This window comes from Alosa alosa, chromosome 13, assembly GCF_017589495.1.
Source record: "Alosa alosa isolate M-15738 ecotype Scorff River chromosome 13, AALO_Geno_1.1, whole genome shotgun sequence".
Taxonomy (NCBI): Eukaryota; Metazoa; Chordata; class Actinopteri; order Clupeiformes; family Clupeidae; genus Alosa; species Alosa alosa.
Genome location: NC_063201.1, coordinates 10,374,708 through 10,384,707, shown reverse-complemented (window position 1 = coordinate 10,384,707; position 10,000 = coordinate 10,374,708). Strand labels below are relative to the sequence as shown.

Genomic DNA, 10,000 nt, shown 5'->3' with positions numbered 1-10,000 from the left:
GAGAGAGAGAGAGACAGAGAAAGAGACATAGAGAGACAGATAAAAAAGAGAGAGAGAGTTCCTAACCTTCCCTGAGGTTTTGACCCCCTTCCAGAGGCTGAAGTATAGGATGACGATCACCACGGCCAGACAAGAGGTGAGCTGCCATCGGGGGCGACCCAGGTCATGGATACCACCACTTTCCTGCAGGTGCAATACCCCTCGCCTGTGTAGATCAAATTTATTTATAAAGGCACTTTAAACACATCACCAGTTGATCAAAGTGCTGTACAATAAGAAAAAAATGAGAAACCTGATAGACAGATAATAGTGTGTATGTATATGTGTGTGTGTGTGAATTTATCTTTTTAATTTCAGCGAGAGAGAGAGAGAGAGAGAGAGAGACAGAGAGATAGAGGGATAGAGGGAGAGAGAGAGAGAGAGAGCGTGCTCTATGCTCACTCAAAGTACTCTGCCGCTGGTGTGGTCTTCTGGCTGTCATTAAGCGAGTTGTTGGCCCACAGGTCAGAGCAATTGGGGCTATTCCAGGGGTTGTTGCAGTTGACCCAGGGCAGGTCGCCCGTGAACGACGAGAACAGGTAGAAGAGTGCCCAGGAGATGATCACATTGTAGTAGAAGCCCACATAGAGGGAGATTAGGATAACTGTGAAGCCCACACCTACGAGCAACCCGCAAACACACACACACACACACACACACACACACACACACACACACACACACACACACACACACACAGCACAACAGCACATTTACATTCATAATCAATACTAATGATCAAACACAGACAGTCATGTCTGAAATGAGGGACTATCTGTAGCCCTTCAAACACATCAATAATATTAAAGACAGATTTTTATTTCACATCATGGTCTGATAGTATAAAAGAAACAACAGCAATTAGTTCACTATAAAAACTACAATGCTACAAAACACTGTTGTTAATTAATTAATGTTTTTATTTATTAATTAGGAATTATTGTATAGATGAACTGTCTCCAAAATGAACTTCATATGAATCTGATGAGGGGGGAAATCCCCACTGGTAGTCCACTCTGGATCTGACTATACATTTGTCACTTTTTAACGCAGAGGCTGTTATCCAAAGTGACTGGGCAACAACAACCAAGATACAGCCAGGAGACCTATAGACATAGTGATCATACTAATCACAAGAGCAGAACGGGGAGAGTAAGAGCGCTTAAGGGTGCCATGGGTGTCAAAGTACCCAGTATACAGTAAGCGCTTAAGGGTGCTAAGGGTGTCAAAGTACACAGTAAGAGCGCTTAAGGGTGTTATGGGTGTCAAAGTCACAGTATAGGCGCTTAAGGGTGCCATGGGTGTCAAAGTACACAGTATAGGCGCTTAAGGGTGTTATGGGCGTCAAAGTACACAGTATAAGCGCTTAAGGGTGCTAAGGGCGTCAAAGTACACAGTATAAGCGCTTAAGGGTGCTAAGGGTGTCAAAGTACACAGTATAAGCACTTAAGGGTGCTAAGGGTGTCAAAGTACCCAGTATAAGCGCTTAAGGGTGCTAAGGGTGTCAAAGTCCCCAGTATAAGCGCTTAAGGGTGCTATGGGTGTCAAAGTACACAAAGTACACAGTAAGACCGCTTAAGGGTGCTATGGGTGTCAAATTACACAAAGTACACAGTATGACCGCTTAAGGGTGCTATGGGTGTCAAATTACACAAAGTACACAGTAAGAGCGCTTAACAGTATGAGTGCTTCAGTATGCTATGGGTGTCAAAGTACACAGTAAGAGCGTTTAAGGGTGCTAAGGGTGTCAATGTTTACAAAGAAAGTGATCAAGAGATCAGTCCTCAAGACATACTACTTGAATCTGGCCCTTATGAGATGAGAGAGAGAGAGAGAGAGAGAGCAGAGGCTCTTCATAAATCTTCTCAGTGCTCCCCATGTGAGCTTCCCGAAGTTCTTTGATGGCATGTTGATCAGGCGTAATGACTGTAATTGGCGTGGAGTGAGAGGCTCTTAGTGAAAGCCGGGCCTGTGATTAAGATGCCAGCCCTCCCTCCATCTTGCTTCTTGCTCGCTGCACTTTTACAGACTGACAGCCAGATGAGAGAGCCATGGGAAGAGCAGCAGCAGGACATGGGGGATCACATACACACGTGAACACACACATACACACATGTATGTGACCAGGCATGGCAAAACCAGGCACATGTCTCCCCAGAGACATTTTGAGTTATTTACCGATTCTGAAAGTGTAGTTTCAAAGCTATCCAATGATGTCTCACTCATGGAGATCTGATAATATTTTAATAAGTTGTAGCCATTTTAAAGTATCCACATCTCAAAGCTACAAGCTAAGAAATCAGGGTTTTCAATTTGACTACTTTCTCCCTCAATCCATGGGAGGGGAACACTATGGTCCTCATTTACATGACATTAAGATCAACCCTCCCCCAGTCATGGTCACTGATCTGTCAGCCTGCAGTGCTAATGACCCATCGAAACTATCTGTAGCCTAATGGGTTACAGAACCAGCTAGTAGCAATGGATAAAGTAGTCTAAAACATAGTGATGGGGACGAGACCGCCTATGCCGAGTCCGAGACAAGACCGAGTCTTTGAAGGGTCGAGACAGAGTCCGTTGGTTTTCAAATACAGTCGAGTCCGAGTCAAGACCGAAGTCTTTGAGGAAGCAAGTCCCGAAGTCGAGACCCGAGTCCTTTAGGAGTCGAGACCGAAGTCGAGACCAAGACCATAAAAACATGTCAGTTTTCATATGATTTAATATCACCCCAATTAATAATCAACAGTTAGGCCCAGGCTTGGAATTTCACCATTTTAGGGGCAAGGCCACTTGGCTTTCAGTTGGGCATATTTGGTGGGGGGCACAAAGGCCACATGTAGTAGGCTATAAAAATAATCAAAGTTGTATTTAGCCTATTCACAGCAGTAGACCTGAATCACTGTATGAAACATTACAAAAACATGAAACATGACATATTACATAGAGCTGTAAATCATCTGATCATCTAATATTTAGATGTCTAGGCTATATTTAATATTTATATTTATTTTATATTTGGCCTGTTATGGAATCATGTATTGAACAATTTAAGCACAGCTCAGCTTTAAGAAACTGATGCAACCTAGATGCATGCTTAGCATTTTTTGATCATTAAGACTCCTTTCACAAACTCTTACTCAGCTGTATATCTATTTTAATATTTACCTATATCTAGGAAATATTTGTAACATTTATTTTGTATTTGGCCTGTTATGAAATCATGAAGAACGATTTAAACACATTTTGAAACCTAAAGACCAAAGTTGGAGACATGAATGTAGACCTTGCTGCAGATTACATTTTTAATTTAACCGGAATACTCTGGAACTACTGTACAGGGGACTGCTTTACACCTTTGTGTTCGGTAAGGTCTGCTGTTTATTCTGATATATGGTTTGTCATGTGTTGAACGAAGGGTTCGTGAAGTATTCCACCGAGATGAATGGGTAGGGAGATGGGTGTAGCACCTTATGTAGACGTTATGATTAAATGTAATTATATTATTTACTTTTCTCGCGAACCGTTCACCACAGCAATTAGCGGCTGTTTAAAAGCTGAGAAAAAGTTCTTTCATGTGATGTGATACATGTGCCTGTGTGATGAGTAGGCTTAGCGATTGCGAGTATTTTAACTGAGAAGAATGGGTGAATTTGGACGCACTTTCTGTCTTGCCATGAGCTGTCATTTTCTCCACTGTGTAAGACTGAATTAGTTTGCGCTGTGATGCTAAGATTATTTTGACAGGCTATAGGCTAAATAAAAAACGGACGCAAAGCAGAATATTGAAAGAAGGGGGCACCAAGGCCAACAAGGGTCAAAGATGTGGCCGCCGTGAAATTTTATTTTGATTTTTTTTTTTATATGAACATAAAAAAATGCCTTGGTCTCGAGGACTCGGTCTGAAATTACGAGTCCTTCTCCTCCCACTGTGGTCCGAGACCGAGTCAAGACCGAGTCTTTGAAGGAACAAGTCTGAGTCAAGTCCGAGAAAGCAGAAATCGGTCTCGAGACCGGACTCGAGTCCGAGACCAGACTCGAGTACTACATCACTGCTAAAACAAACATGAGATCACGTTTGCAAACCATGTTATTTTGAATGAACACCCAGTGCAAGGCACCAAGTTGGCAATGGATTTAGCAGGTTTAGCAATGGATAATATAGTCTAAAACGCGAACTAAACAAACATGAGATCACGTTTGCAAACCCTGTTAATTTGAATGCACACACGATAAGGCACCCTGCAATTCAGTCAAAACAAGACATTCTCGCATTATTCAAATTAATTGCCCACCGAAACTATCTGTAATGGGTTTTGGCTAGTAACCTATGGTGCCAATAGATAACAACAGTAGACCTACGTTAGCTAGTAGCAATGGATAAAGTTTCTAACACACAAACTTTATCCCCGTCAAATGTAACTGTGGAAATAGCTCTGATATCTTCTAGTTCCTCTGATAATCTGATATCTTCTAGTTCCTCTGCTGCCAGACCGAGAGATTCTTCCTCGTTGTAATTATCTTCGGCTAAGGTCAGCTCTAGATTAGGGATGTTCTCCAATGTAATGAAGTCGCCTTCATCATCAGATTCAGGTCATCTGCAACTGGGCTGTGCTTTGTCCATCTCCATTCCAATTGTAAACAAACAGCATGCTGGTTCAGTAAGTAGCCATGAGGTTACTTCTAGCATACAGCTGATTGGCGACAAAACAAAAGAGCACTAGTCACGCCCAATTCAAACGCTGGTTTACTTCCTGAAACTTAACCATTTTCAAAGACAAAATATACACTTTAAAGCAACCAATGTTGTTATCTGAAACAAGGAATTGCTTCTTTAGGACTTCAACGTGCACATTTTGCAAAAAAACGAAAATAACTCATTTTGAAAAAAAAAAAAAACCTTCAAAGTCGTTTTTCGTGACTTGCGTCTCTGCGACTTGAGCCTGGTTTTGCCATGCCTGGTCACGTATATGTTTATATGAACACACACACAGATGTTTATACACACCCCCACATTTACCTCACCCCCATGGTGTGCGCTGTTTCCACGGTGCTTCCTGAGTAGCTTTAGAGAGGGCATCTGTCTGTGCCCTGATGTCGAGACACTGTTCTGGCATGTGTGTGTGTGTGTGTGTGTGTGTCTTTTACTGTAGTCCGGTCAAATGGGTTTTCTGGTTATTCTGGTTTTTCATGGGTGAAGCAGTAGATGAGCCTTTCTTGGCAAACACACACACACACACACACACACACACACACACACACACACACACACACACACACACACACACACACAGCACAGCAGTACCTTTACATTTATAATCAATACTGATGATCAAACACAGACAGTCATGTCTGAAATGAGGGACTATCTGTAGCCCTTCATGTACGTATGTAATAGCCCAGTCAAAGCACATACACACAAACACACACACACACACACACACACTTGGACAAGCACACACATGCATGTAGACGTACACACATAAATAATCAGACATACACACACACATACACACACATAAACACACACACAGATACAACAAGTTCCCTTGTATGTACTAAAACGGGAAGGTCTATTCACTGAGCTTTAAACCAGGTACAGCTATATCACTCACTCCGATGCCCCTGCCTTTCAAAGCTGCAAAGTGGTTTTGGTGCTTGCACCCTGAACTCCTACTGACCAGGAACACATAGTACACTTGCATAACAGTCCAAAGTTCATTGTGAGAAATGTCCCCTGAACCCAACAATGCAGCAATGTACAGTTCTCAATATCAATTCAGAAAAAGGACAAACAAAAAATGATTTTGTTCAGCCTACTCTCAATGAATGGACTGAGTGAGCATAATTTGAAATTGCTTTTAGAGGTAACAGACTCATTTGCAACAAATGGGATTTAAGCACCTTTTTGAAATGAGGGAGTTGCCTGATATCAGAACAGCTAAGGTTGGCTTAGACGCGACAAAGATATGGTTATGGTTATGGTATTTGGCAGACACTTTTGTCCAAAGTGAAGTGGTAGATTTATGGTGGCACCTATTAGTAGTGTAAGTAGTTAGTAGATAGATGATAGATAGATAGATAGATAGATAGATAGATAGATAGAGATAGAGATAGATAGAGAACAGCAGAAAGAGTAATTAAAGTATATAATATAAAAACACAACTAAGCAGTAAGGACAGTAGAAGATAAAGAATATGCTAAATATACTAAAATACAAATTATACTAACTAACACTTAATACAATATATAACAATATACTAAAATACAAATTACAAAAATACAAATTATACTAACTAACACTTAATCTAAATCAATTCTAAAAACAGTATCCACATAGTGGTGATTAATCAATCAGAGGCGCTTGCAATGACTGAGGCAGGGACTGAGCCTGTGATTCTCTGTGCATAGTAAGGTATGGTAAGGTGCTTTAAGGTGCTCTGTGTGAATGAGTGTCATGGTGGTAGTGCAATGGTGATAGTGGTCATGGTGATGGCAAATGAGTAAGTCCAACAGTGCAACAATGCAGAAATAAAGTAAAGTCTATATATCTATATATTTAACTATTTAAGAAAATGTATAAGTGTGGCCACTGTTCGGCTGTGGCATGGGGGTATGCATGTGCTAATGTGCTAATATAGCACGCAAACAGTGAGGCATAAAGACAGTGGTACAAGTGGCTAGTGGACAGACAGTACCAAACATGGAGGGGGTGAAGAGGCAGACAGACTATGCAGAGAAGTCTATCTCTCCTCTTCCCTTAAGTGAGGCATTGAACAGTTCAATGGCCCTGGGGACAAATGACTTTCTCAGTCTGTCAGTTCTGCAAGGCCGTGAGCGAAGTCTCCAGCTGATCAGGCTCTTCTGCTTAACAATAGTGCTGTGGAGTGGGTGACACTCATTGTCCAAGATGTTGATCAGTTTGTTCAGGGTCCTTCTGTCAGATAGTGAAGTGATGCACTCCAGTTCAGCTCCCACTACAGAGCCAGCTTTCCTTACCAGCCTGTCAATTCGCCCCACATCCTTCTTCCTTGTGCTTCCTCCCCAGCATACTACTGCATAGAAGAGGATGCTGGCAACAACAGACTGGTAGAACATCCTGAGGAGCTTACTGCACACATTGAAGGACCGCAGCCTCCTCAGGAAGTACAGCCTGCTCTGCCTTTTCTTGTAGAGTGCATCAGTGTTGGCTGACCAGTCCAGTTTATTGTCCAGATGGAGACCCAGATACTTGTAGGTGCTAACCACCTCCACATTGACCCCATCAATGTGGACTGGTAGCAGAGTGGGCTAGACCTACGGAAATCCACCACCATCTCCTTTGTCTTTGAAGTGTTAAGTTGAAGATGATTGAGTTTGCACCATTGCACAAAGTCCTCCACCAAGCTCCTGTACTCCTCCTCCTGCCCGTTCCTGATACATCCCACAATTGCAATATCATCAGAAAACATCTGCATGTGGCATGACTCGGTGTTGTAGCAGAAGTCAGATGTGTACAGGGTGAACAGGACTGGAGAGAGCACAGTTCCCTGTGGTGCTCCGGTGCTGCAGATCACAGTGTCAGAGAGACATTTCTTCAGTCTGATCCAGGTTACCAGGTGAGTGTCCACACCCATCTGCAAGAGCTTGTCTCCCAATCTGAGGGGCTTGATGGTGTTAAAAGCACTTGAGAAATCAAAGAACATGATTCTCACAGCACTTTTCCCCTTGTCCAGGTGGGAATGTGTCTTGTGTAGAAGATAAGTGATGGCATCGTCCACGCCCACTTTCTCTTGGTAAGCAAACTGTAACGGGTCTAGTGCATGGCGTACCTGGGGTCTGAGGCATGCCTAAGTGGTTGAGCATGCCTAAGTGGCTGAGCATGATAGTGGTTTATGGGGCTTAGCCTTTATCAGGGTTCCCGCGGATCCTTAAAAAGTCTTAAAAAGTCTGAAATACAACGTTTTTTAAGGCCTAAAAAGTCTTAAATTGTCTGGGATGTCTTGAATTTTCAAAAGGGGAGGTATTAAATTTGCGTATGGGAACGCCAGTGAGTGAGCGAGTGCAAGAGAGCGAATAATGTTTCCATCGGTTTCGTGCATTTAAAACGGAAAAGTGACTATAAGGCTACGGGAGGAAGTGTAGTGGCTGCAGAGTGAAGATGTTTTTCACGGGTGTGGTTAAAGGTGTGAAAACGGTAATAATACAGTATGTACAAATATGCCTGATGTTTTCGTGGTGTACCACGAGGCAGGTAGCCTACGTGAGCGGGAGATTGAGCAGGAGAAAGAGTTGGTAAGCCAGTTAGCGATAGAGTGGCCATACGTTCGAATTTAGGCCGGACATATGGATTTTAAAAGTCCTGTCCGGCGTCCGGCGCAGCCTCAAACCGGACGCTCATTTGTCCTCCTTTTTGGAGTTGCGCTGGCCATCTAGAATCTTTGCTTGGACGAAGCATCGTTTCACAAACAATGGACGCGAAGACTGCTGGTCAAATTATGCGCAGTGCTTCTGTCACTCGTCTGATAATTTGCTGCGCAATTTATGAAGGAACCACAGACTGACAGAAAAAGAAAACAAATGTTTTCGCAATCAGGAGGAAATATTGTACATGTTAAGTTGATATGTTTGCATCTTTCCAGCGTGTGTTGCTGGCCTAGCCTAGGGAAGAAAATATCTGTCTAAGTTATAATACCTGTAATATCTGTCAGCAGCTGGATGGCAGCGTTTCCCAGTAGGCCAATTTCGCTAAAGTTGTGAAATATAACCGCATATTTTTTGAATGTCGGCGACTGGCTACATAAAAAACAAAAACGTGCGTTCATAATACGTGCGTGCTTGAGATGAAACCAGCAGTTTTCAGCAGGATCATGCGAGGAGGATTTGGTTGGTTTAGATACAACTGGTATGCAAAATGTAAAGCAGTGGATTAACTTTAATTTGCTGTGCTGCATATGGGACAATAGATGAAAGTAAATTATATTAAGTAGGCCTATTAAAATATTTAAATAGCTTAGTCTAACTTTGAAAAAAGTATTTAAGGGAATCCAGTCCAGTGCACGTCTTTGGCAAGTAGCCTAGGCTACTACAGACACAGGTGAAGAACAGTCAGCCTCAGCCAGTAAGCACAACCAAATATGCACAGCCAGCTTCAAAAGCAAGCAGCCCAGACCCTAAAATTGGGCATTCATAGCTGTGAAGGTAATTCACACACAATTATTTTTCTTTCGCCAAAATATATTTGGTAACTTCTGTAGACATCCAAAATGGGGTGGGGGTTAAAATTAGTAGAAAAAAAAAAAAACTATTGCATGAAACAGTTTTAAGGTGTCGCATGTATCTTTTTGCCATGGTATAGTCTTAATTTTTCCATTTAGATGTCTTGAAAAGGTCTTAAAAGTCTTTAAATTTGCACTTGGAAAATGTGCAGATACCCTGCTTTATAGACCCTTTCAAGAGAGTTCCATTATCAGCATCATAGTTGGCCCCACAAGGCTTCCGTTAACATTCCATGTTATCTTAATGCAGAGGAAGTCGATTGGGAATCAAATAGAACGTTCAAGCATTGTTTTTGTTTTTGTTTTTGAAAGGGTCTTAAACAATAAAAACAAAAACAATGCTTGAATGTTCTATTTGGGCCCCAATCTACTTCCTCTGCATTAAGATAACATATGGAATGTTAAAAAGGAAGTCTTGTGGGGCCAACTATGATGCTGATAATGGAACTCTCTTGAAAGGGTCCATACTAGATTGATTCACAAATGTGTGTTACTTTAGTAGGACAATGGAGTCAAGTCACACCCATTTCCATTGAAAGCCGTTGTTTTGATGGGATACGCCATATTGGCATCATCTGGAAATAGGAGCCTTGGTGCTTGGCAGCAAAGCTGAACTGCCTAAGCGTAATGAAGATCCAAGTTAAAAGTCGTATCTTCTATAACAAACAAGCTAATACGGAAAGCAATGTATAACAACTAACCTACA

At 42.0% G+C, this 10,000-nt stretch overlaps 1 protein-coding gene across 3 annotated transcripts in view; it reads right to left on the bottom strand.

The window, feature by feature from the left end:
* The window catches only part of slc6a3 (solute carrier family 6 member 3), a 25,652-nt gene that overhangs the window by 11,554 nt on the left and 4,098 nt on the right, over window positions 1-10,000 (bottom strand). For all 3 annotated transcript variants that reach the window (XM_048261461.1, XM_048261462.1, XM_048261463.1), the window contains exons 4-5: window positions 442-658; window positions 67-205 (exon numbers count right to left, since the gene is read on the bottom strand). In XM_048261461.1, coding sequence (XP_048117418.1) covers window positions 67-205; window positions 442-658 — 356 coding nt within the window. The remainder of the gene's footprint in view (window positions 1-66; window positions 206-441; window positions 659-10,000) is intronic.